This window comes from Jaculus jaculus, chromosome 2 (genome assembly GCF_020740685.1).
Source record: "Jaculus jaculus isolate mJacJac1 chromosome 2, mJacJac1.mat.Y.cur, whole genome shotgun sequence".
NCBI classification, from domain to species: domain Eukaryota; kingdom Metazoa; phylum Chordata; class Mammalia; order Rodentia; family Dipodidae; genus Jaculus; species Jaculus jaculus.
Genome location: NC_059103.1, coordinates 1,116,636 through 1,144,077, shown reverse-complemented (window position 1 = coordinate 1,144,077; position 27,442 = coordinate 1,116,636). Strand labels below are relative to the sequence as shown.

The 27,442-nt window shown below is 49.4% G+C and overlaps 2 protein-coding genes across 7 annotated transcripts in view; one reads left to right on the top strand and one right to left on the bottom strand.

The window, feature by feature from the left end:
- Positions 1–140: 140 nt before the first annotated feature.
- Brat1 (BRCA1 associated ATM activator 1) lies at positions 141–27,162 on the bottom strand. The gene is made up of 13 exons (XM_045142792.1): positions 27,013–27,162; positions 12,717–12,869; positions 8,968–9,115; positions 8,124–8,496; positions 7,713–7,832; positions 4,613–4,704; positions 4,294–4,412; positions 4,034–4,220; positions 3,763–3,836; positions 1,749–1,851; positions 1,540–1,638; positions 1,293–1,459; positions 141–1,005 (listed from the first exon to the last, which is right to left on the bottom strand). Exons 1-13 carry the CDS (start codon positions 27,160–27,162, stop codon positions 310–312), a joined length of 2,481 nt encoding a protein of 826 aa, XP_044998727.1. The 3' UTR covers positions 141–309.
- Positions 27,156–27,442, top strand: part of Iqce (IQ motif containing E) — a 53,118-nt gene continuing 52,831 nt past the window's right edge. For all 6 annotated transcript variants that reach the window (XM_045143690.1, XM_045143695.1, XM_045143691.1 and 3 more), the window contains exon 1: positions 27,156–27,267. In XM_045143690.1, the coding sequence (XP_044999625.1) occupies positions 27,190–27,267 (78 nt within the window). In that variant the 5' untranslated portion in view covers positions 27,156–27,189. The remainder of the gene's footprint in view (positions 27,268–27,442) is intronic.

The following is a 27,442-nucleotide window of genomic DNA, read 5'->3' as shown; positions in this document are numbered from 1 at the left end:
GAGGATTGATGTGAGTTTAAGACCACCTTGAGACTGCATAGTGAATTCTAGGTCAGCCTGGGCTAGAGTGAGACCCTACCTCAAAAAAAAAAAAAAAAAAAAAGAAGGAAAAACACAAGTCTTTAAAAAAATGTTTTTTTGAGATAGGGTCTCAGTATATAGCCCAGGAATTCCAAATCCTCCTGACTAGGACTCCCAAACCCTGGGGCTATAGGTGTGGGCTGCCATGTCCAGATCTCTATCCACTTCCCTGGAGGGTCTCTTGCGAACTGGCCTGTGTGGACCCAGCACGGCAGGGGGCAGCGCACCTCAGTAACAGTCGGCTTCGTTCTCGTCTAGCGCGCCCACCGTGGCCAGCATGTCCTGCAGGAGGGACTGTGGGCTCTTCTCCACGTGGTCACTGCTCCTGGCCAGCCTGCCCTGCAGGCCCTCCAGGTCTAGGGACCTCAGAACAGCCAGCATGGCCTCAGGGTCCAGGGTCCCCAGGGGCTGCCCCTGCTCGCCCTCCTGCCACTTCTGTAGGATGGCCTCCACTGCGGCCGGATCTGGACTGCCTGCGGCCTCCAGCAAGCCACTGCAAGAAGCCACCTTGTCCCTCAGGAGGAGGAGGAAGTCGCAGGCCTTTTGGGCCACAGGCCGGTCACAATCAAACAAGGCATGAAGGGCAAACTCAAAGATTGGCAGCCGGCAGAGAGTCCGTAGTACCTCGGGACAGGGGCTGGGCGAGGTAGCCTCGTGCAGGGACACTACATAGGGACACTGGGCGCCAGACCACCCCAGTGTCTGGGCCAGGAAAACCTGCGCCAGCTCCAGGCCCAGCACCCGGACCTCCCAGTCCAGATCCTGGCTCACCGCCTGCAGGACTGTGGCCACAAACCTCTCTGTGTCCCGGACCACGGCGGTGTGACTGTCTCTCAGCCACTTGGTGAAGACCTGCAGGACGGCCCTCCGTGGGAAACCCTCAGAGTCTGTGCACAGGATGTGCATGAGGTCCTCAAGTAGGCCCTGCAGCATGGAGAGTTCCAGAAAGGCTGGTGAGTAGGGGACACGAGTCCACAGATTCTTGCCACGGAACGGCCCGTACATGCTATGCTGCCCTCCAGCCCTGCCCTTGCGCACTGGCCAGATTAGAGTCACAGGGTCCGAGAGAGGAGTGCCGTGTATGGCATTCACTGCTGGACTAGCTACTCGGTGGTCACTCCTGCCAGCCCTGCCTCAGGAGCAGCTGCTGCAAGCTTGAGTGGACGGTCACCCACCCACTGGTGATACAACAAACAAATGACTGCTCCTACCTGCTGGGCCTGCTGGTTCTCAGGGACAGCTTGCAGGCCATGGCCAGAGAGCTGCCCAGCAGCAGCTATGGCACTTGCTCGGACATAACTCTCAGGATCCTGGAGGAGCTGCCGGGTGAGTGTGGGCACCTCTGAAGCCTGGAGCGCCTCTCTGAAGTCAGCTTGCCCTGGGGTCGAATGACCACACGGCTATGATCAAGGGCCGCCTAGGTGATGCAGAAGCCCCTGCTGCCCATAGGGTGCTTACCTCCCCAGTGTGAGCTCAGGTGCGTCAGGAACTCTAGGGCTGAGTCCCTCACCTCCCAGCAGGGGCTACACAGGCGCTTCTGCAGCACGGGGAACAGCTCTGGACCAGGAGGGGATGTTGAGCAGCCTTGAGAGTCAGGCTCCTCTTGCCCTCAGAGCCACCCTGCCCAGCTCCCAGCTGCCTGTACCCCTGTGAGGGGTTGGGGTTACCTCTGAGGAACAGCAGGGTGTCGGGGCTGAGATCAGAGCAGCCAGGGGTCTTGCACAAGTTCCGGAGCCATCTGAGCGTGGCCTGGAAGGCCTTCTTCAGAACCTAGAGTGGGCAGGACAGGCTGTGGGGCAGGAACGGCAAGCCACCTACCTCCCTGCCACCTGCACCTGTGCCATCTCTGCTAGGGGCAGAAACTCAGGCGAGGGCAGGCTAGCTTCCCAGATGATGGCAGGCATGAGGGGCAGAGCCTTGTCAGGAGCCCTGCCCAGGGCAGCACGTATTCTGCATCTATACATGGCACTATTCAGGGCACTTGCCTGGAAGTCCCACAATCCCCCGAGGCCCTTCCTTCAAATCTGGACACTGTATGCTAGGCAGCACCCAGCACTGGTGGCACCCACTGGAAGGGGTGTGCATGGAAGAATCTGCCCTCAGCTCTCGTCCTTTCTCAAGAATTCCCACTGGGCCTGGTGGTGCACACTTTTCATCCCAGCACTCAGGAGGCCAAAACAAGAAGACAGCAGTGAGTTCTGGGCCAGCCTGGGGCTACAAAGTATCATCCTAAGATAGAATGAGACCTTATCTTGAAAGAAGTAAAATAAGAAATAAAAAGATCAACAATTCCCTGTAGGACACAGCATGGTGACACAAGCCTACAATCTCGGCACTCAGGAGGACCGCGAACGAGAGGCCAGCCTGAGCTGCACAGTGGCACGTTACCTCAAAAGAAAACTGGGCTAGCCGGGCATGGTGGTGCACGCCTTTAATCCCAGCACTGGGAGGCAGAGGGAGGAGGATTGCTATGACTTCGAGGCCACCCTGAGACTACATAGTTAATTCCAGGTCAGTCTGAGCTAGAGTGAGACCCTACCTCGAAAAACCAAAAAAAAAAAAAGGAAAACTGGACTGGAAAGATTGCTCAGCAGTTAAAGGCGCTTGTTTACAAAGCCTGATGGGTTTGATACCTCAGTATCCACATAAAGCCAGATGCACAAGGTGAAGAATGTTTATAGTGGCAAGAAGCTCTGGTGCACCCATTTCCTCTCTCTCGCTCTCTGCTTGCAAATAAATAAAAATATCTTTCAGAGCCAGACATGGTGGCACATGCCTTTAATCTCAGAATTTGGGAGGCTGAGGTAGGAGGATCAAGGCCACCCTGAGACTACATAGTGATCACAGATCAGCCTAGGCTACAGTGAGAAAAACCAAAAGAAAAAAAAAACAAATATACGTATGTACGTGTACACACACGCGTATTTTTAAAGGAAAACAAAATGAAAAAGAATTCCCTGTACAAAGACCAAGCTGATCCCTGTCTTTTGGGAGCCATGACTTTGGAAACTCCAATGAATGTTAAGTCTCACCAACATGGACTTAGACCCTATGCAGCTCCGGCCATCAAACATTTTATTTTAAGGGCTGGGGAAATGGCTTAGCAGTTAAGGCATTTGCCTGCAAAGTCTAAGAACCCTGGTCCAATTCCCCAGGACCCACGTAAGCCAGATGCACAAGGGGGCACATGCATCTGGAGTTTGTTTGCAGCAGCTGGAGGCTCTGGCACACCCATTCTCTCTTTCTCTCTGTGTTTTCCTCTCTCTCTCTCAAATAAATAAATATTAATTTTTTTTTATTTTAAGATCTTACTCTGAGCCAGGCATGGTAATGCACACCATTATTTAATCCCAGCACTTGGGAGGCAGAGGTAGGAGGATCACCCGTGAGTTCAAGGCCACCCTGAGACGACATGGTGAATTCCAGGTCAGCCTGAGTTAGAGACCCTACCTTGGAAAAAAAAACAAAAAAGATCTTACTCTGCATCTCAGGCTTGCCTTGAACTCATGATGTTTCTGCCTCCACCTTCATCATTCTGGGTTCATAGGCAGGTGCCACCGTACCCGACCAGACCACTCTAAGCAGTGGTGCACAGTGACCCAGCGATGAGGTCTTGTGGGAACGGGCCCACCTGCAGAAGAGCCCCAGCAGTGTGCCCCTCCCAGAGCTAGTTCCCAGTACCGTGGGGCTGGACTCTGGGCTCTCGAGGCTCTTCAAGAGGATGGCAAACACCCGCAGCACAGACTCCTGGGGGCCTGAGACAGATGTGAATAAGTCACCCCAGTTATGCTGGGGCCCCCCACCCCCACGCGGCTGGGAATGTGGAATCTAAGCCTCAGAGAAGCCAGGGAAAGGATGTCTGAGCACAGAGCTGTACAAGGGCCATTGGCTCTGGAGAAGAAATGCAGAAGGGAAAGCGGGGCTCAGGGAGAAAGAAAATATTGTCACTCACTGGTTCCCTGAGACAGTGTCCCCAAGAAGTCAAGGGCCGCTCGTTGGACCCGGACACAGCCCACCAGGGTCCCACAGAGGCGGCCCTCTGCACTGGAAGTGGGAGCCTCCGAGCCATCACAGAGGTGCAGAATAGTTATTACAGCATCCAGCAGGGGTCCCTGGGGCCAGGGAGAGAGGCTCTGGGGCTGTGGGGAGGAGAAAGGGTCAGCAGAGGCCCCGGGCCCTACTGCCCACTGAGCACAGACCAGTCTCACCTACCAGCACCTGCAGCTCTGCCAGGTGAGCCAGGGTCTGGCACAGAAGCCCCGCGCAGGCCGACTTGGAGGACAGGAGCACGTCCACTGTCAGCGAGCCATCCACAGTTCCATCCAGCAGGCCTGAGGCCAAACAGAATGGCTCCCATGTAGCGGTTGGCACTCAAAGCAGGAGCCAGGGCCCCTCCCACACCTGGCCACCTTTGCACTTGTTGGGGGTCTGAGTGGGACTAGAGGCCAGGTTTGGAGCTAAGAATGTACTGCTACCTGACTTCCGTTAGTCCTATGACCAGCCTAGTCATTTGGGTTCCACCCTGCCCTACCTGGGGGTCCATCGGTCTGGGAGGTAGCTTTCAGGATGCAGACCAGGGGCTGGAAGAGGACTCCAAAGGCCTGGGCCCGCAGAGCCTGTGGACTGGGGACACAAGACATAGTGAAGGTCATTGCCCTTGCAAGCTGACCACAATCCAAACATATCCAGCATGTGCAGACACTCCTGAAAAACAGCTTCTCTCAAGGCTACTGGTCAGAGACTCCTAGGGCAAGGGGGGAAGCTTGACCAAGGCCTGCAGGCTCCACCCTGGTATGCTCAGGAACAACTACTGGGCTTCAGAGGCCCAGGAATGGGTGGTCACACTGCCCACAAGGACTACATCTGTTCAGGTTGAGAGTCTCCAAGTTCTCAAAGTCAGGTCCAGGCGTATTCATCTTGTGCTCAGTGACTTGAGATGTCTCTTATCATGTACCATAGATGGGCCACACTGGTGTCCTGAGCTAGGTCCTCTGCATCCAACTCCACACTCTGCAACCCATATTCCTGTATGTCTCTGTTAAGGGAACACCATGGACCTCCAGGAGCCTGGTTCAGCCACAGCAGAGAAGGGTGGAGAAGAGCGATGGGCAGGTCCCGGGAAGGATAGCTCCAAGCTCAGCCTTGGCTCTGGAGCTCTCGTAAAACTTTCATTTGAAATAATTCCATCTCGGCCAGGAGGACGACTCAGCGGTTAAAGGTACCGGCTTTAATCCTGTCTCAAGTCATCAGTGGTGAAAACAGTGGGCACTGGAAGCCTCAAGTTTGGCCAGCCAGGCCAAGTGACCGAACAGGTACATAGAGGCATGTCTGCTCTGGGGGAACCAACTGCTCTCTAATTGGACTGGAGGCCCACTCTATGGGAGGGAATACACACCTGGTACTGAAAACGTAATCAAAAGCCTATGGCAGGGGAGGTCATGAGCCTTAGCAGTATAAAGCCTGCTCTTGTCTGGTTAAATGCAAATATTATGTTCACCAAACTGCCCAGTAAGCACTATATTTAATGTTCATATTCATATATTAATGCTACTCTCACTTTTTTTGTTTTGTTTTGTTTTTTGAGGTAGGGTCTCACTCTAGCCCAGGCTGACCTGGAATTCACTATGTAGTCTAAGGGTGGTCTTGAACTCACAGCTATCCTCCTATCTTTGCCTCCTGAGTACTGGAATCAAAGGTGTGCATCACCACGCCTGGCTCACTTTTGGTTAGAGAAGCTTCTCTTCTCAGATGGCGGTGACCACTGGGATGACCCCAAAGGCAACAGTGATGAGAAGTGATCTCTATCACACCTTCCAAGGCTCAGCGTCCATTGTGGAAGAGGAGGCAGAAAGAATGTAAGAGCCAAAGGAAGAGGACCACTCCTTACAATCCAACTGTCCTCACAGAAATTGGCCTCGATATTCACAATCTCGCAGTGCCTAGCAATACCTTCCCAAGACCCTCATAATAGGGGGAAAAGATGATGACATCAAAATAAAAGAGACTAATGGAGAGAGGGAGGGGATATGATGGAGAGTGGAGTTGAGAAAGGGAAAGTAGGGGAAGGGAGGGAATTATCAAGTATAGAAGTTGTCAATAATAAAATTATACATTAGGGCTGGAGAGATAGATGGCTTAGCAGTTAAGACATTTGCCTGCAAAGTCAAAGGATCCTGGTTCAATTCTCCAGGGCCCACATAAGCCAGATGCACAAGGGGGTACATGCATCTGGAGTTCCTTTGCAGTGGCTGGAGGCCCTGGCACACCCATTCTCTCCCTCAAATAAATAAATACAATATATTTTAAAAAATAAAATTATACATTAAAAATAATAAAATGGAAAACACCTTTAATCCCAGCACTCAGAAGGCAGAGGTAGGAGGATAGCTGTGAGTTCGAGGCCACCTTGAAACCACATAGTGAATTCCAGGTCAGCCTGGACTAGAATGAGACCCCACATTGAAAAACAAAAAAAAAAAAAAAAAAAAAAGGAAATCTTATAAAACAAATAAATAAATAATTCTGTTTCATAAGGCCTGGTGGCACACACCTGTTATCCCAGCTACTTAATAGGAAGATAGGAAGAACAAAATTTCAGTCTGGGGCTGGAGATATGGCTTAGTGGTTAAGGTGCTAGCCTGCAAAGCCAAAGGGCCCAGGTTCAACTCCCCAGTGCTCATGTGAGCCAGATGCACAAGGGGGCATATGCATCTGGAGCTCATTAGCAGTGGCTGGAGGCCCTGGCGTGCCCATTCTCTCTCCCCCTTCCTATTTCTCTCTCTCTCTAAAATAAATAAAGAAAAATAAAATATTTTTTAAAAATTCAGTCTGGGGCTAAAGAGATGGCTTAGCAGTTAAGGCACTTGCCTGTAAAGCCTAAGGACTCAACTCTCCCGGTCCCACGTAAGCCAGATGCACAAAGGTGACACAAGCGCACGAGGCCGCACATGTGCACGTGGTGGCGCGCACATCTGGAGTTCAACTGCACGGGCCGGAAGCCTCGGCATGCCGATTCTCTCTCTTTCTCTCTCATAAAGAGAGAATACTGCCAGCTATGGTGGCATATGCATTTAATCCCAGCCCTCAGGAGGTAGAGGTGGGAGGATCACCATGAGCTCAAGGCTACTCTGAGACTACAGAGTAAATTCCAAGTCAGCCTGGACTACAGTGAGACCCTACCTTGAAAATCCAAAATCAAAAAGAAAGAAAATTCAGTCAGCTTGGGAAACTTAGTAAGAGCCTGTCTCAACGTAAGAAGTAAAAAAGAAAGCCAGTGCTAGAGAGATGGCTTAGTGGCTATGGCAATTGCCTGCGAGGCCTAAGAATGCCGGTTCGATTCCCCAGCACCCACGTCAGCCAGATAAACAAGGTGCATGTGTTTGGAGTGTGTTTGCAGTAGCTACAGGCCCTGGCCTACCCATTCATTCTCTCTCTCTTCTCTCTCCCTCTCTCGGCCTCTTTCTCCCTTCTCAAATAAATTAAAAACATGTTTTTTCAAAAAGATAGGGGGAGGGGGCAGGAGCTACCTTCTAAATACTTCGCCTGCCCACTCTACTACCCAGCCTGCCTGGCTCTCTAAGCTTGCCAACCACAAGTGCCACAGTCTCAGGACCCAGCAACCCCAATCGTACCAGTTCTGGAGTTTCAGGGTCCCCAGGGCCAGAGGCCCAGCTTGCATGGGGCTCAGGCGGCTCAGCGTCTGTGCCAGCATCTCCTCCAGTCCGCAGGCTGCAGCACTGAACACAGGAGACCTACAGACACAAACACACCCCCTCCATCAATGCCCAGCTGCAAGGGCTGTGAACGTGCCCAGCCCGTAAATGGGCCATCCAAGGGCCAGGAGGTTAGCCACTAGCCTCCACCCGCCCACACACATGATCTCCTCAAGGTAACATTCTCAGACAGAGGGAGGATAGGCCTCCACCTCTAGCCTCTAGCTGCCAGCAAAACCCACACAGATGCAGCAGCTGCCCCAAGGCTTCATGGGAAAGTACCCATCACCCCAGCAAACCCCCCCCACAGCAGTGTACCAGGGACCTGACCGAGCCACACTGAGGAGGAGGTCCACAAGTGAGTGTATGGCTGGGATAGGGTCTCTCTCCAGCAGATGGGCCACAAGAGGACTCAGCTGCCCCCAGAGGGCCCGTGTCCAGGGGCTGTGGCAACGCCCAAAGGTCGAGGTCAGCACGTTCAGGGCCTGTGTGACCTGTGGGGAGGCTGTGGAGCGCAAGGACTCCTCCACGTGACCCACAATCTTCTGGGCACACGCAGGCCAGGTACTGCCCTCTGGGTGGAGGGCTCCAGGTGCTACATCTTGGAGGGACAAAGCCAGGATGTGCACCAGGAGCTGACTGGCTGCTGAGGCCACAAACAAGCTGGGGTCTCCCTGCAGGGAGAAGACTGAGTCCACAGCGCCTGGACGGGGAACAGAGGCCGGAGAAAGGAGAAAGGAGTCAGCCTGAACAGGGAAAGGCGGGGGACACCCCACAACTCCCACACCTCAGAGGAAGAGTGAAAACTCCCTTCTGCTCCAACACAGCAACCACCTGGAAGTCAGCCCCAGGGGAGAAGCACACAGCTCGCTAGGTTCAAACCCAAAGCAGCTTCTGATGGGTCCTAATTAGTTTCAATGACCAACTCCTCACTGCTGAGCTGTAAGCAACTTTAAGAGCCACCCCGGCCCCTGGAGCTCAAAGACCAGGACACTCTACAGGCATGGGTTACTGTGTGCTGTCATGGTGACAACCCTAGGACACGCCCCCCCCCCCCCCCCCCCCGCCGCCCCATCACTTTTCCAGGTGAGCTCAGAGAGACGCAGGGCCAGGGTGGGCATGTATGCAAGGTGTGACTGTAGACGGGACAGGGGCGCGGTGTGGCCCCACTTACCACTGTAAGCTAGGAAGTGCAAGGCACCGGGGTGGCACGCCAGGGCTCGCAGACCCTGGATCCAGCCACTGCGTACACCAGGGACATTCCAGGCTGTCCAGCTGAGGGCACCTGCCTCCCCAAAGAGCCCCAGAAGCAGCTGCCCCTGCTGGGAAACATAAGGAGAGCAGTGAGGGGCAGCGGGAGAGGGATTTTCTGGTTTTTCTGACTGCTCAGGGCACCAACCGACCATACAGCTGTTTCTGGGGCACCTGTATGTTTAGCTCCACCCTTGGGGAAGAAAAGTAAGTGGCCAGAAGAAACAATTTCTTTTTATTTCAAGCCGGCCTCAAACTCACTATGTAGTCAAGGATGACCTTGAACTTCTGACTCGCTTGCCTTTGCTCCCAGGTGCTAGGATTACAGACATTTCCCACCCAGGGCTTCATGCATGCTGTCAACTGAGCCCCAGCCCCAGCGAGAAGCAATTTCAAGTCAAGGAGACTACCACGTCCGTGACCCTCACGGTTACCCACGGGCTTGAGACCCCGCAGTCCTCCCCGCCCCCCCTGTCCCACGCTCCTCCTCTAGGGACTCCCCAGCTCTGACATCCGGGTGCCCTGGAACGCTGCATGAACAGAGCCTCCTTCCAGATCACACTGAACCTGCCACCTGCTGGAACCGTCCTCATCACCGTCATATACTGTCTTTGGTCTCCAGCCCACGTCACCCCTGACTGTGACCTCGATCCCCACTCGCTCAACCTGGACAGTCCCAAAGCCATATAAGGGTGGTCAGAACCCCTGGCCTGACCTCCAGCTTCCTGCCCAGCTGCTACGGCCCATGCTCATGGGCCAGAAGAGCGTTCATGCTTTGCAGACTCCAAGGGGAGGGCCCTGAGGGGCCTCAGGGTGCCCCTTTGACTACAGCAGCTCCAGTCCCTGCTTGGTATTCGGTCCTGGTTCTCTTCTTCCACCCAAGCACTAGCCAGGCCAGTATCAGAAGAGATCAGGCTTGTTCAGGATGAGATGGTCATAAACCTGGTCCTTTAACCCAATGTTGGCATGTTGTCCGTCACCTAGCGGTAAGCCCATGCTCCCATAAATGGGGCCTGAGGTGCCTATCTGCTATGGAGGGGTGCTGTCAATAATGGTCCACAGAGGAGCCCTTCAAAATCCCAGCCCTTCCCAGGCGCTGCCCTTGGCCACAACATGCAAAACTTAATCCCAAGCCTCGTGTAGATCGTGTCTCCTTTGCAGATGCTGTACAGTGATGCCAACAGGGCCTCGGGCTGCTACATCACCGGCGGCCCACATCCCTTCCAGGGGTTGGCCTGTTGTCTCTGGACACCGGAGACTGAGGCCTGGAGACAGAGGGCCGCTGTAATGGTTTACACTGTCAGACTGACAGCACCTAGGATCTCCTGTGAGAGATCATGTGGGTGAGGTGAGCCTCTGGATGTGGGAGGGACTGTTGTGATTAGGTTAACTGAGGTGGGAAGACCCACCTTAACTAAGGGGGGCACCATTTCTACTGGTGGGGTCCAGGGCTGCACAAAAAGGAGGGAGCTGGCTGAGCAGCAGCCTTCATCTCTCTGCTTCCTCACTGTGGACTGAATGTGACCAGCTGCCTCCAGCTCCTGCCACCATGCCTCCCCTGCCGTGATGGAGTGTAACCTGGACCCATAAACTGAAATGAACCCTTCTTAAATTGACTTTTGTCCGGTGCCAAGAAGCTATCGCGGTAGACGGTCAAGCCTCAAGGCCACTGCTGGCCTGGGAAGAAGCAAGAAGAGGAGTACAAGGTGCGCTCAGGGGACCAGGGAGAGCAGAGGAGCCGGTCACTCATACTGGGGGTGGCAGGGGGGCACAGGGAGTAGCTTGCTTGGCAGTAAGGGGTTCTGAGTTCAATCCCCAGGAGGGAGACAGGACATAAATACAAATGTGGAAACAGGGGCCACACACCTCCCTGGAATAGCCAAGCTCCTTAGGGTCTGATGTGAGTGACCCACTTCTGTGAAGGCCACACACTGACCACTGGCTGTTGTCTTTTTTTAAAAAAAAAAATTATTTGCAAGGGAGAGAGGAACAGGGGTGGGGGGAGAATAGGTAAACCAGGGCTTCCTGCTGCTCAAATAAACTACAGGTGTATGCACCACTTTGTGCATCTGGCTTTAGTTGGCACTGGGGAACCAAATTTAAGCTATCAGGTATTGCAAGCAAGTGCTTGTAACCATTAAGTCATCTCCAGCTTCCTGGTGGTCTTCTTAACAAAAGGAGTGAAGACTCCTGGGCAGCCAGTGGCCAGGGCTTCTGCAGGGACGTGGAAGTGACTCCACGATCTCTAGTGTTCTGCGTAGAGTCCTCACATGAGACTGGCAGCAGAGTCATGATCTGACACACACCTCATGGCAGTAGGGGTGCTCTAGAACATTCTGGAAGGCTTATTTCACAGCAAGATGGTACTTGGGCAGACTTACAACTGGGAGCTCCAATGAATGGCAAGGTAACAGTATTGGGGGCATATCTCCCACTAATGCCCTGTCTCCAAGTAGCCACACCACAGCACAGTGTCCTGAGAATTCTTGGTGCAGGAGCTGGGGAGGATTTGGCTAAGCTGCCACAGAACCTCAATGCGGCATTTTGAATGGATGTCCCCCAATGGATTCTGGAGCTTATTGAGGCTTGTAACTTAGATTTCCCACTACTTGGCTGGAAGAGTGTCACTGTGGGTGGATTCTGGAGTCCAGCCCTAAGGTGTGTTTGGGGGTGAATCTTGAATTCCAGCCTAAGGTCCACAGAGAGCAGTCTGAGTTCTACCTAGGTCCCTGCTGTTTTGCTGGTGTTTTTTTTTTTCTTTTATTTATTTTATTTTTTATTTTTATTTATTTTTAATTTTTATTAACATTTTCCATGATTATAAAATATATCCCATGGTAATTCCCTCCCTCCCCACCCCCACACTTTCCCATTTGAAATTCCATTCTCCATCATATTACCTCCCCATTACAATCATTGTAATTACATATATACAATATCAACCTATTAAGTATCCTCCTCCCTTCCTTTCTCTACACTTTATGTCTCCTTTTTACCTTTCTGGCCTCTGCTACTAAGTATTTTCATTCTCATCAGAAGCCCAGTCATCTGTTTGCTGGTGGATTTTATAACTGGTTGCTTGCTTTGTGGAGCTGCGGGTGGCTTTTCTCTCTGTGTGGACCGGTGAAAGGGGCCACTTCTTCCGCCATTATGGAACCTCCCCTGGATCTGTCAGCTTCAATAACTCCCTTCCTCCCATAAACTGTGCCTGGTTTGAAGGTTCATCCCAGCAACGTGAAACTGGCTGCGACACCGGGCAAACTCAGACTCCCCAAGAATGGACCTGAGTCCCGGGGAGCTCTCCCCTCCCAGCCATGCCACACTCAGGTCCTCTCTGGACATGAATGTACCATGTACCGTGCAACAGTGCCACAGCCAGGGTCTGGTCGTCTAAGGTCCTGACACTGCCCTAGGAAGAAACTGAGGCTCGGAAATTTGCCGAGGACCACATCACAGGTCAGAGCTGAAAGCTAGCTGTGTCTAATTCCAAACTGCTCCCTCCTGAGGATTTTTCAAGGAGAAAATGACATGGGATGACACCAGGTATAATCTGGTAGCATGTGCCAGACACAGGAACCGAGAGCAGGCTTCTGAGATCTCAGCACTAAAACTGTCCCCATCCAGAGAAGACATCTGCCTCAGGACGCATGGCCATTGGTGGCCCAGGCTCACCTCAAGGTACTGGAAGCAGTCCTCCTGGGCTGCAAAGATCCCGGCCAGGCGCAGGGCAAAGGAGAGGACCCCTGGGCTCACATCCTGAGGCTTCAGCACATGGGACAATAGCTCCACTAGGCAGGGATTGTCCTGCAGGAGTTGGAGGCTGGACTCTATGGAGACAGGAATAGCCCAAGAAGGTGGTGACCAAAGGGTGCCTTCCCACAGGCGATCTCCAACTCCTTTCCCTCAGGGTGTGGGGATTAAGCAGTCCATGGGGGCCGTAGATACTCAACAGAGGGCTGCTAACTTGAGTTCATTAAAGGGGAAAGCCCACAAGTCACTCAGAAGCAGACAGAGGTCATAAATGAGAAGCACAAGGGCACCATGCGGCCCCACTGGCTGTGAGAAAGAAATGATGCCCTACATGGTAGGGCAGTGTGTCATTCAGTACTTGGGAGGCTGAAGCAGGAGGATAGCCATGAGTTCAAGGCCAGCCTAAGTTATGGGGCAAGTTCCAGATGAGCCTGGGCTACAGTGAGACCCTACTTTAAAAAATAACAAGCCGGGCTGGAGAGATGGCTTAGTGGTTAAGCGCTTGCCTGTGAAGCCTAAGGACCACGGTTCGAGGCTCGGTTCCCCAGGTCCCACGTTAGCCAGATGCACAAGGGGGCGCACGCGTCTGGAGTTCGTTTGCAGAGGCTGGAAGCCCTGGCGTGCCCATTCTCTCTCTCTCCCTCTATCTGTCTTTCTCTCTGTGTCTGTCGCTCTCAAATAAATAAATAAAATATTAAAAAAAAAAAATAACAAGCCGCCAGGCATGGTGGCGCATGCCTTTAATCCCAGCACTAGGGAGGCAGAGGTAGGAGGATCACTGTGAGTTTGAGGCCACCCTGAGACTACAGAGTGAATTCCAGGTCAGCCTGGACTAGAGTGAAACTTTACCACAACATTTCATGAAAAATAAATAAATTAATTAAGGCTGGAGAAATGGCTTAGTGGTTAAGGCACTTGCCTACAAAACCAAAGGACCTTGGATCAATTCCCCAGAACCCACATAAGCCAGCTGCACAAGGTGGCCCATGTGTCTAGAGTTCCCTTTCAGTGACTGGAAGCCCTGGCATGCCCATTTTCTCTCTCTCTCTCTGCCTCTTACCCTCTCTCAAATTAATAAAAGTATTTTAAAAATATTTTTATTTCTTTAAATATTTTGATATGCTTTTTAAAGGGAATAGAAAGGGAGGGAGGGAGGGAGGGAGGGACTTAATAGGATGGTACTGTACATATGTAAGTAGAAGAGCAGATTAATGGGGGTGAAAAGGCCTAAGTAAGGTCAGGGGAAGAGATTGTGTAAAGGAAAGGTGGAGGGAGGGCTAATCAAAATCTGAGAGGATATAAATAAGTCATATGGAGACCTACTTTTTTGGACAATTGAACACACAGGAGCCATAGATTGTTTACAAAATTTTCAGTGCCAGGAATGGGATACCTTCCAGTGAGTTGTTGGCTAGGAAGGTCCCTAATACCCCCCAAAACATTACAGGCCCTTGGTTTCCCACAAGTAATAGAAGGTGTGGTGGTTTGATTCAGGTGTCCCCCATAAACTTAGGTGTTCTGAATGCTAGGTTCCCAGCTGATAGAAATTTGGGAATTAGCACCTTCAGGAGGCAGTGTATTGTTGGGGGCAGGCTTATGGGTGTTATAGCCAGTTTCCCCATGCCAGTGTTTGGCACACTCTCCTGTTGCTGTTGTCCACCTTATGTTGGCCAGGGGGTGATGTCCACCCTCTGCTCATGCCATCGTTTCCCCCTGCCATCGTGGAGCTTTCCCCGTGAGCCTGTAAGCCAAAATAAATCTCTTTTTCCCACAAGCTGCTCTTGGTTAGGTGATTTCTACCAGCAATGTGAAACTCTGTAATAGTAAAGAGGTACCGAGGAGTGGGACTGCTGCTAGACACCTGACTGCGTGGCTTTGGCCTCTTGGAGCTGATTTTCAAGAGGAATGTGGAAGGATTTGAAACCTTGGCCTAAGAGATGTCCTGCAGTGCTGTAAGTACAGCTTGATGGACTATTCTGGTCAGAGTTGAAAGGCCTGAATGCAATAAGAACTATGGACTGTGAGGTTTGGCTTATGAGGGTGAGAAAGAGCTTTGCTTGGACTGGGCCAGCAGTTTGTGTGGGAAGCTTGCCGTTATGCCTGTGTCCTGAGAAGCTGTGCAGGGTTGCTTTGCGTAGAAATGAACTAGAGTGAGCAGAGGGATATGGTACAGAAAGAAAAATCTTTAGGTGAACTGTTGCCCATCCAGCTGCAATTGAGAGCTTACAACCTTTAAGATTGGGCCAGCTGACCTGCAATGGGTCAACAGGAAGAATGTAGACTTTCTTGGAGGGGCCAGAGTGCTCAAGGAGTGTCCTGTTCTTCAAAGTCTGCTTTATTCCCCTCTGGATTAACAAATTAGTACTCTACTTGGTATTGTGGAGTATAAGAAATGCAGGAAAGAGAGGGTCATTGAATTTGCAACACAGTCTTGTGTTTTGGAAATAGCCATGGGCAGTGTGAAGATGGTTTGCTGGATGCCTGCATGGAGACCAACAGAGCCATGAGGATGAACTGTGGATTGCAGTGAAGATGCCAGGACCACGAGATGGCTGCTAAGGAAAGCTGCTGGCCTGGATGAAGTTTTTCAGGACTGTGAGTAGCCTAACTGGAAGGATGGAATTGGAATTCCAGAGACTTTTGTTGGTTAGAATTAGAGACTTTTCACTGGCTAGAGTTGTTGATTTTGAAGCTACAGAGTTTGGTGTTTGCCCTGTTTAAATCATGTATTGTTTGAGTACTTCTTTACTATGCTCAATGCCATCTTTTGCAGTATGAATGTTTATTCTGTGCCATTATGGTTTTTTTGAGGTTATTTTTGGGGATTATGGCTCAGTTAAAAGATCTTGGACGGGCTGGAGAGATGGCTTAGCGGTTAAATGCCTGCCTGAGAAACCTAAGGACCCCGGTTCGAGGCTCAATTCCCCAGGACCCACGTTAGCCAGATGCACAAGGGGGTGCACGCGTCTGGAGTTCGTTTGCAGTGGCTGGAGGCCCTGGCGCGCCCATTCTCTGTCTGTCTCTCTCTCTCTGCCTCTTTCTCTATCTGTCACTCTCAAATAAATAAATAAAAATATCTTTAAAAAAAAAAAAGATCTTGGACTATGGGACTATATGAACATCATTGGAATCGATAAAAACTGAGGACTTTTAAAGTTGGATGAATGCACTGCATTTTACATCATGTATGGTTATCAGTTTATGGGGACCAGGGGTAGAATGTAGTGGTTTGATTCAGGTGTGTCCCATAAACTTAGGTGTTCTGAATGCTAGGTTCCCAGCCAATGGAGATTTGGGAATTAACACCTTCAGGAGGCAGTGTATTGTTGGGGGTGGGCTTATGGGTGTTATAGCCAGTTTCCCCATGCCAGTGTTTGGCACACTGCCCTGTTGCTGTTGTCTACCTTATGTTGGCCAGAAGGTGATGTCCACCCTCTGCTCATGCCATCGTTTCCCCCTGCCATCGTGGAGCTTCCCCCTTGAGCCTGTAAGCCAAAATAAACCTCTTTTTCCCACAAGCTGCTCGTGGTTCGGTAATTTCTACCAGCATTGCAAACCTGACTACAACAGAAGGTAAGACCCTATTGCTGAAGACTCCACATACTTGGGCTGCAAGGTCACTGAGAAATTCTGCTAGAGCTGAGCTGAAAACTTCCTCCATTAGACCAGCTGAAAGAAAGTTGAAAAAAGCCACACTGAGTACACTTCAATGGGAGAGAGAGAAATCACCAGTGAAGATGCCCAATAGTGGACACTGCAAGCCAACGGGTACAATAGTGGCACGTCTGTTATGAGGGAAACCTACCACCCTCTAATTGGACTGGAGGCCCACTCCATGGGAGGGAATACATCCCTGATACTGAAAGCCTACAACAGGGGTAGTCATGAGCCCTAGGGGTGTAATGTCTGCTGCCGTCTGGCTAAATGCATGGACTATGCTTATCAAACTGCCAGGTAAGCACTTCTCTTAATGTTCATACCCATCTATTAATGCTATCCTCACTTTTTGGTAGAGAACCTTCTCTTTTCAGATGGTAGTGCTTTGTGATGACTTAGAAGGCACCATAGTGCTAAGAAGTGACAGAGAAGTGTTTAGCACTGAAATATCTCTATCATACCTTCCAAGACTCAGCGTCCATTGCAGAAGAGGTGGTGGAAAGAATGTAAGAGCCAAAGGAAGGGTAGGACTCCTAACAATGTGCTCCTCCAGACACCAAATGGCCTGGATATCCATGACCTCATAGTGCCTGACACTACCTACACAAGACATCATAATAGGAGAAAAAGATCATGACATCAAAATAAGAGAGAGACTAATTGAGAGGGGGAAGAGATATGATGGAGAGTGGAGTTTCAAAGGGTAAAGGGGGGGTGGAAGGAATTACCATGGGAGATTGTTTATAATTATGGAAGTTGTCAATAAAAAATAAAATTAAAAAATTATAATAAAAATGGACAAAAGGGTTTTTTTTTTTTAATAAATTTTGAAAAAGGTCTGGGCATGGTGGCACATACCGTTAATCCCAGCAATCGGGAAGCAAGGGTAAGGGGATTACAGTGAGTATGAGGCCACCCGGAGACTCCATAGTAAATTCCAGGTCAGCATGGGCTAGAGTGAGACTCTACGTTGAAAAGCCAATACTGAAAACCCATGCCAGGGAAGGTCATGAGTAGGGGTGTAACGTCTCCTGGTATTTGGCTAAATGCATATGTTATGCTCACCAAACGGCCCAGTAAGCACTTTTTTTGGTGATTTTTATTTATTGATTTGAGAGAGAGAATGGATGCACCAGGACCTCCAGCCACTGCAGATGAACACCAGATGCATGTGCCACTTTGTGCATCTGGTTCACGTGTGTCCTAGGGAATTGAACCTGGGTCCTCTGGCTTTGCAGGCAAGCATCTTAACCACTAACCCATCTCTCTAGGCCATGGTAAGCACCTCTCTTAATGTTTATACCCATATATTAATGCTACTATCACTTCGGGTTAGAGAAGCTTCTCTTTTCAGATGGCAGTGACCTCTGGGATGATTCAAGAGGCACCGTATTGTTGAGAAGTCACAGAGGAGCGCTCGGCACTGAAACATCTCTATCACACCTTCCAAGGCTCAGGGTTCATTGTGGAAGAGGTGGCAGAAAGAATGTAAGAGCCAAAGGAAGGGTAGGACTCTTTACAACGTGCTCCTCCAGACACAAAATGGGCTGGATACCCATGACCTCACAGTGGCTGACACTACCTATATAAGACCCTCATATTAGGAGGAAAAGATGATGACATCAAAATAAAAGAGAGATTGAGGGGGGAGGGGATATGATGGAGTGGAGTTGTGAAGGGCAAGTGAGAGGCGAGGGAATTATCATGATTTATTGTCTATAATTACAGAAGCTATTAATTAAAATATTAAAAAAAAAAACAAAATTGAAATATTAAGGTATTTGCCTGCAATGCTAAAGGATCCTGATTCAACCCTCCAGGACCTACATTAGCCAGATGCACAAGGGGTACATGCACCTGGAGTCTGTTTGCAGTGACTAGAAGTCCTGTCATGTTCATCCTCCCTCCCTCCCTCTCCCTCTCCCTCTCTCCTCTCTCTCTCTCTCTGCCTCTTTCTCTCCTCAAGTAAATAAAATATATTTAAAAGAATAAAGAACAGCATTGAAGCTGGGTGTGGTGGCACACACCTTTAGTCCCAGACCTTGGGAGGCAGTGGTAGGAGGATCACTGTGAGTATGAGAACAGCCTGGGCTAGAGTGAGACCCTACCTTGAAAAAAATAATAAAAAGCACTAAAAAGATAAATTATACTTCAACCCTAGGGCAAGATTTTTTTTTTTATTAATTATGCACGTTACTGTATGAACATATCATATATTGGTCATATTCCCATTGGGTTGTCTCCTTACCCTCCTCCCCCCGTTCTCATTCCAATAAGGACCCTCCTCAGTGGGGTTACAGGTATTCACAGTGGGGCTGTGAAGGCGCCATTCTCTCTGTGGGAGTGGGTTAGTCCCTCAGAGTACTCCGTCCTTACCTGTGGCTTTTATACTCTTTCTGCCCCCTCTTCCTAATGTTCTGAGGACAAGATCTTTATTTTTATTTTTGGTTTTTCAGAGTAGGGTCTCACTCTAGCCCAGGCTGACCTGGAATTCTCTATGGAGTCTCAGGGTGGCCTTGAGCTCACAGCAATCCTCATACTTCTGCCTCCCGAGTGCTGGGATTAAGGTGTGCGCTACCATGCACAGTAGGACAAGATTTTCTTTAAAAAAAAAAATTTTTTTTTGTTATTTTTATTTATTTATTTGAGAGCAACAGAGAAAGAGGCAGATAAAGAGAGGGAGAGAGAATGGGCACGCCAGACCTCCAGCTACTGCAAACAAACTCCAGATGCATGCGCCCCCTTGTGCATCTGGCCAACATGGGACCTGGGGAACCGAGCCTCGAACCGGGGTCCTTAGGCTTCATAGGCAAGCGCTTAACCACTAAGCCATCTCTCCAGCCCTTTCTTTTTTTTTTTTTTTTAAATGGGGATATATGAGAGGGTTTGGAGGACTTGAAGTATTTTTTTTTTAATTGTATTTATATATATGCAAGCAGGGAAAGAGATAGAGGAGAGACAGAGAGAGAATGGGTGTGCCAGGGCCTTCAACCACTGCAAACAAACTCCAGATGCATAAGCTCCTTGTGCATCTGGCTTACGTGGGTCCTAGGGAATCGAATGTAGGTGCTTTAGCTTTGCGGGCAAATGCCTTAACTATTTATCCATTTCTCTGCTCGAGAACAAGATTTTTTTTGTTTTGGTTTTTCGAGGTAGGATCTCACTCTGGTCCAGGCTGACCTAGAATTAACTATGAAGTCTCAGGGTGGCCTCAAACTCACAATGATCCTCTTACCTCTACCTCTCAAGTGCTGGGATTAAAGGTGTGTGCCACCACACCTGGCCTGAGGACAAGATTTTTAAAAAATATTTTTAAACAATATTCTGGGGGCTGGAGGTGATTGATGGCTTAGCAGTTAAAGTGCTCACCTGCAAAGCCAAAGGACCCAGGTTCAATTCCCTCAGGACTCACATAATCCAAATGCACAAGTGGTGCATACATCTGGAGTTTGTCTGCAGTGGCTGGAGGCCCTGGCATGCTCATTCTCTCTGTCTGTCACGCTCTCTCAAGTAAATAAATAAATTTAAAAGTTTAAAATATTTTCATTTTTTTATTTGCAAGGAGAGAGAGAAAGAGAATATGAATGACAGAGAAAATGGACATGCCAGGGCCTCCAGCCACTGGAAACTCCAGATGCACGTGCCCCCTTGTGCAGCTGGCTTACATGGGTCCTGGAGAATCAAACTGTGATCCTTTGGCTTTGCAGGCAAACACCTTAACCATTAAGCCATCTCTCCAGCCCTAGGGCAAGAATTTTTATGCAGTTCTCAGAATCAATTAAGCAAACAACTTCCCAAGAGCACAGCAGATGTAAATGATGAAAAGTTAACAAATAGACAAGTATGGAAACTTCTTCCCATCACGTGGAACATTTTTAGGCAGACACTCTACCCCAGCCTGCCTTTTACTCATTAAGATGGGGTCGTCTTGCTATATAGCCCAGGCTGGCCTTCAACTTTCAATCCTCCTGCCTCAGTCTCCATCCACAGTGCTGGGATGACATGCCTGTGCCACCAGGGCTGTTTTATAAACTAACAAAGGCTGGGTGGGAGGAAGGACTGACTACGAGCAGAAACTCAGCTTTTATAGGGACAAAAGTGTCCCAAATAAGTGGGGTGTGGTGGTGCACACATTTAATTCCAGCACTTGGGAGGCAGAGGTAGGAGGATCGCCATGAGTTCCAGGCCACCCTGAGACACAGTGAATTCCAGGTCAGCCTGAGCTAGAGTAAGACCCTACTCTGAAAAACAAAAATAACTTAAAAAAATATAAAAGATAATCTTTGGGGTTTTTTTTTCTCCTCTCTTTTGAGACTTTTAACAAGATAGGATACATGGGCAATTTCTTTGATTTTTAACTTTTAAAAAATGTATTTATTTGCAAGCAAAGAGAAATAAGAGAGAGAGAATGAGCATACCAGGGCCTCTACCTGAGCTGCAGATGTATGCACCACTTTGTGCACCTGGCTTTCCATGGGGATTGGGGGTTCCAACTCAGGCTGTTAGGCTTTGCAAGCAACTGCCTTAACCTCTGAACCATCTCTCCAGCCCCAAAATAACTTTTTGATATTTCTAAGCATTCCAACTGAAGCCCAGTTTTTCCACAGCTTTATTGAGGTATGACTGGCATACCTCACAGCTCACCCACTCAATGTGTACAAATGAGTTTGACTGCATATGGTGGCTCACACCTATGATCTCTGTACCTGGGAGACTGAGGCAGGGGGATTGCTACAAGTTTGAGGCAGCCTGGGGTATCTTTTAAAACATTATTTACTTGGGCTGGAGAGATGGCTTAGTGGTTAAGTCCTTGCCTGTGAAGCCAAAGGACTCCAGTTCGAGGCTTGATTCCCCAGGACCCACGTCAGCCAGATGCACAAGGGGGCACATGCGTCTGGAGTTCGTTTGCAGTGGCTGGAGGCCCTGGTGCACCCATTCTCCCTTCTTCTCTCCCTCTTTCTCTGTCTCTCTCAAATGAATAAAAAAATTGAATAAAATTTTAAAACATTAGTTACTAATTTGCCTGTACCCATGTGTATGGGTGTACTAGAGTCTCTAGTTGCTACAACTGAATGCCTGTCCAGATTTTTACGCGAGTTGCTGGAGAACTGAACTATGTAGGGTTGGTTGACTTTGCAAGCAAGTGCCTTTAACTCCTGAGCCATCTCCTCCCCTGCAGGACTCCTATCTTAAAAGGACGAAGCCGTGGGGGGAGGGAGTTGGAGAGATTGCTTAGTAGTTAAGAGCCTGCCTGTGAAGCCTAAGGACCCCGGTTAGAGGCTCAATTCCCCAGTTCCCATGTAAGCCAGATGCACAAGGTGGCACATGCATTTGGAGTTTGTTTGCAGTGGCTGGAGGCCCTGATGTGCCCATTCTCTCTGTCTGTCTCTCTCTCTCAAATAAATAAAAATAAACAAACAAAAAAAAAGAGGATGAAGCCAGGCATGGTGGGGCACACCTTTAATCCCATCACTTGGGAGGTAGAGGTAGAAGGTTCTCTGTGAGTTCAAGGCCAGCCTGGGCTAGAGTGAGACCCTATCTCAAAAAAAAGTTCAAGAAGATACTTAGATACATATTTAGCCTGAGGCCAACCTGAGTTACACAAGACAAAAAAAAAAAAATTCTATTTGTAGGGCAGAGGATGTAGTTTAGTAGGCAGAATGTCTGCCAAGCATGCACAACACCAAGTGTGGTGGCACACGTGTGTAATTCCAGCACCTGGAATGGGACCATCAGAAGGTCAAGGTCACCCTCTGTTACATAATGAGTGTGAGCTATGTGAGATCCTGTCTTGAAAAAAAAAAAAGACAATGTTCAAATAAGTTATAGGTGAAGCAAACATTCATAATTTAAAGCTAGGTGTGACAGCTTATACCTGCAATCCTACCATTCAGGAGGCTGAAACAGGAGGATTGCCACAAGTTCAAAGCTGGCAATACTTTGTCTCAAAAAAAGAAACAAAATCCTAATTAAAAGCATGAAGCTGAGCTGGGTGTGGTGGTGTGTGCCTTTAATGTCAGCACTCAGAGGCAGAAGTAGGAGGATCACTGTGAGTTCAAGGGCAGCCTGGGACTACAGAGAGAGTGCCAGGTCAGCCTGTGCTAGAGTGAAACCCTACCTTGAAAAAAAAGAAAAAGAAAAAGAAAAAAAAAAAAGCTCAGGAGAAATGCAGTATGAAAGCAGAGAGGAGACTATGTTGAGAGATGCATAAGGTAGAGGGAGGTGGGAGAAAGGGAACAAAAAACAAAATTTGTTTGAAAATAAAGAAACCTAATTCATTGTATGTTATTAAAAGTATATAAAGGGCTGGAGAAATGGCTTAGTGGTTAAGGCATTTGCCTGCAAAGCCTAAGGACCCAGGTTTGATTCCCCAGGTCCCACATAAGCCAGATGCACGAGGTGGCACATGGATCTGGAGTTTGTTTGCAGTGGCTAAAGGCTCTAGTGTGCCCATTCTCTCTTCCTCTCCCCCTCCCTCCCCCCTTCTCCTGTCTCTAATAAATAAATTAAATAAATCTTTAAAAATTAAAAGTAAATAAATAAGGCTGGGCATGGTGGTGCACTCCTTTAATCCCAGCACTTGGGAGGAACAGGAAGGAGGGTCACTATGAGTTCAAGGCCACCCTGAGACTACACAGTGAATCCAAATCAGCCTGGGCTAGAATGAAACCCTACTTGGGAGAACCAAAAAACTTAAAAATAAAAAGTAAATACAATACAATAAAAGAAGCAAAACAAAAGTATGATGCTAGACATGATGGTGAACATTTGTAAGCCCACCACTTAAGAGGCTGAGACAGGAGGATCACAGGTTCCAGGATAACCTGGGCTAAAGCAACAACACAGAAGCCGGAGCTTGCCAGATGGCTCAGTGGGCAAAGTACTTGTTATGTAAACATGAGCCCCTGAGTTCCAATCCCAAGAACCCAGGTAGCACGTACCTATGTTACCAACACTGGGGTGGCAGAGACAGGAGGATCCCACACTTGCTGGCTAGCTGCTAGTCTAGCTGAATCAGTAAGTTCTAAATTCAGTGGTTCAAGCTAGGGAGTTGGCTCAGCAGGTAAGAACACTTGTTGTGCAAGCATGAAGACCTGAGTTCAATCCCCAGCAACCACATCAAAAGGTGGGCATGGCTACACAGGCCTTAACGCTGGTGCTGAGGGGGGTGGGAAGTGAAGGGAAGATATCCAGGGCTCCCTGGTCCACCAATCTAAGAGAAAAACAGAGAACTCCAAGTTCAGTGACAGACTCTGTCTCAGTGAAATAAACCAGGTGAGGACTGGGGAATGGCTTAGTGGTTAAGATGTTTGCAAGTGAAGCTTAAGGATCCTGGTTCGATTCCCCAGGCCTCATGTAAGCCAGATGCACAAGACAGTGCATGCATCTGGAGTTCATTTGCAGCAGCTGGAGGTCCCAGCACGCCCAATCTCTCTCAGATAAATAAAATATCTTGTTTTAAAAAAAGGCGAATGACAGAGAAGGACATTCAACACCCTCTGCTGGCTTTCACACGTGTATACAGAGGGCATACACATCCGCACACACGTATGTGCACACATACACATTCTACCATACTACCCACATGCCCACACAAATAAGGTGGAGAGCAGTAGAGGAAGACACTAAATGTCCATCTTGAGCCTCCTCATGAACACACACACACACACGCATGCACACACACCACAAACATACACATGCAAAAAATAGTACGAAGTAGTTGGAAATAGATTACAAAAGTATCACCACACAGTAAAACTTGTAGGGCTCTCCTAGCATGATATATATGTGTATATATATTATTTTTTTTGGTTTTTCGAGGCAGGGTCTCACTCTAGTCCAGGCTGATCTATGTAGTCTCAGGGTGGCCTTGAACTCACGGCGATCCTCCTACCTCTGCTTCCAGAGTGCTGGGAATAAGGCGTGCATCACTACACCAGGTTAGCAGGACACTTTTATGGAGATATGTAAATTACAAACATTAGACAAGAAAGCCCTAGTATTCAACTCAAAAGAAGGGAAAACCATAGAGTAAACCAACAGGAAGGAAGAAAAGACATTTATCAGTCATGGGAGCAAACATCTACTACCAGAGTTCTTCCACTCAGAGAAAGCCATGATGGCAATATCTGTCATAATGAAAACTGAGAAACATCCAACACTGAGTGGTTAAATCACTCAGACAGCAAGTATGTGGCACAGGGTGGTCTTGAAATTCAGCGTCCCACTGCTTCAGCCTCAAGGCAAGGATTACCAGTATGTCCCCTCACACAACCAGCTCCAAGCCTGACTTCTGATAATCTTCAGAGCTGGGGAGATGGTTGAGGCACTGAAGGCGCTTGCTGGCAAAGCCTGGTGGCTGCCTCTTTTTTCCAGAGTGCTGGGCTTAAAGGCCTATGCCACCACTATGGCTTTACCTTATTTTTTGAGATAGGGTCTCTCACTGAGTCTGGGAGTTCACTCAAGACAAGATAGCCAGCCAAACCTTAGGGATCCTCCTAGGTGCACCTCCCCAGTGCTGGGATTACAGATGTGAACCAATACTTACAGTTTTACTGTGACATCTAAACACAAGCCCTCGTGCTTGTGTGGCAAGCAGTTTACCAAATGAGCCACCTCTCCGCCCCTATTTCACAACCTTCTCTATCATCAGCCTCAACCCTCCACTATCTTTTGTTATTGTTATTTTTATTTATTTATTTGAGAACAACAGAGAGAGACAGAAAGAAACAGAGGGAGAGAGAATGGGCGCACCAGGGCCTTCAGCCACTGCAAACGAACTCCAGACGCGTGCAACCCCTTGTGCATCTGCCTTAACGTGGGTGGGTCCTGGGGAATCGAGCCTTGAACCAGGGTCCTTAGGCTTCACAGGCAAGAGCTTAACCACTAAGCCATCTCAACAGCCCTCCACTATCTTTTTAAAAATTTTTTATTGATTGATTTTCTTTTTTAGAAAGAGAGAATTGGTGTGGCAGGGCCTCAGCCACTGCAATCAAACTCCAGATGCTTGCTCTGCCTAGTGGGCATGTGCAACCTAGTGCCAGCCTCACTTTTGTGCATCTGGCTTACATGGTACCTGGAGAGTTGAATGTGACTCCTTAGGCTTCGCAAGCAGCACCTTAATTGCTAAGCCATCTCTTCTCTACAGCCCCCTCCACTACCTCTCTCTCTCTCTTTTTGCCCTGATGCAGCTATTCTTTTTTTTCTTTTTTTCTTGACAATTTCCATAACTGTAAACCATATCCCATGGTAATTCCCACCCCCCTTATCCCCTTGAAATTCCATTTTCCATCATATCCCCTCCCCCTCTCAATCAGTCTCTTTTATTTTGATGCCATGATCTTTTCTTCCTCTTATGATGGGGTTGTGTAGGTAGTGTCAGGCACTGACCATCCACTCTCTCTTAATTAATGGTTAAAACCCAGAACACTAAATCTCCATCTAGAGCCATAAGTACCTGGCTTCTGGGGAGTTTGGAATGGTACACCTCTGTGGTTTCTGGTCCAGCCCTTAATCCTTAGGCATTCAAAGGACAGGAGCTGCTAGCCTTGGGAGAGTGTCTCGCTGACCCATGACTCCTGTCAAGGAAGGGCAAAATGCCTCCAGAGATTACAAGTGTGAAGATACCAGCTGTAATCCTCTTGTGTGAACCCTAAACCTAAGCCAGGAGTCTAGGAAGATATTCTCAAAATGCAGGCATTCCCCACGAGTTGCTTTTGGCCACATCTCTCACCATTAGCGGAAATAAACTCTATCCATCACTAATCACACCTCCAGTTCTTGCAGACAGATGACCAGCTTGTTCCACAGCTTCTATGAGACAAGGGTGGGAGCTGAGCCTGCTGTGCAAATCTATCCTCCCAGCTCTTGGGAAGGCTGAGGGTAAAGGTTCTTAAGTTCAAGGCCTGATGGTAAATGTAGTGAGACCCTCTCTCAAAAAATGCTGGAGGGATGGCTTAGTGGTTAAGGCGTTTGTCTGAAAAGCCAGAGGACCCGGGTTCGATTCCCCAGGACCCACGTTAGCCAGCTGCACAAGGGGGCGCACACGTCTGGCGTTCATTTGCACTGGCTGGAGGCCCTGGCAGGCTAAGTGCCAATTCTCTCTCTCTCTCCCTCTTTCTCTGCCAAATAAATAAATTAAAATATTTAAAATAAAATAAAAATAAAAACAGGGTTAGGGACATACCTCAGAATCCCCCAGTGAGGGGCTGGAGTGTGGCTCAGTGGTAGAGCACCTGCCTAGTAATATTCATGAGTCCCTGGGTTCAATCCACGCACCAAGCCTAAAAACACAATAGAAGCAGAGTGTGGTGGCACACACCTTTAATCCCAGCACGAGATAGGATGAGGTAGGAGGATCACCGTGAGTTCGAGGCCAGCCTGAGACTACATAGTGAATTCCAAGTCAGCCTGAGCTAGAGGTAGAACTTACCTCGAAACACCAAAATTAAGAACTTAATTAAAAAGGAAGGAAGAGGAAGAAAAAGAGAGAGGGAGGGAGTGAAGAAATAAAGTGGCAGAGAATGCACCGTGGAATCTGCCGAGCTCAGCTCTGCACTACCCTCGGCGCTCTCTTGGGGCTTCTCGGGGATACAGCAACCCCGGGAGCCAGCACGGTTGGCCCATCGGCCCGCTGGAACTCCGCGCATGCACACTGTCGGCCGAGCGCGCGGGGCGGGCTACATCCGGGGCTCCGCAGCGACGTTGCCATGGCGACCGGACCGCTGGCAGCCTGTGGATGCTGAGGGTCGAACTCTGTGCTCTCGGGCGACCCTACAGCGCATCGGCCATGAGCCTAGGCGTCGCGGAGGAGACGGTGAGCCGGCCGGGGGCGGCGGGAGGGCGGGCACACCGCGGCGGGCAGCTCGCTCCGGGCGCCCGATTGTGACCACACAAGAGCGGAGCGAGTCCCGGGCGGGCGTAGGCCGCCGCGTCGCGTAGCGCCCGCCAGAACCCCTGGAGGTCGCCGCTTCCCGGAAGCCCTCCGGGAC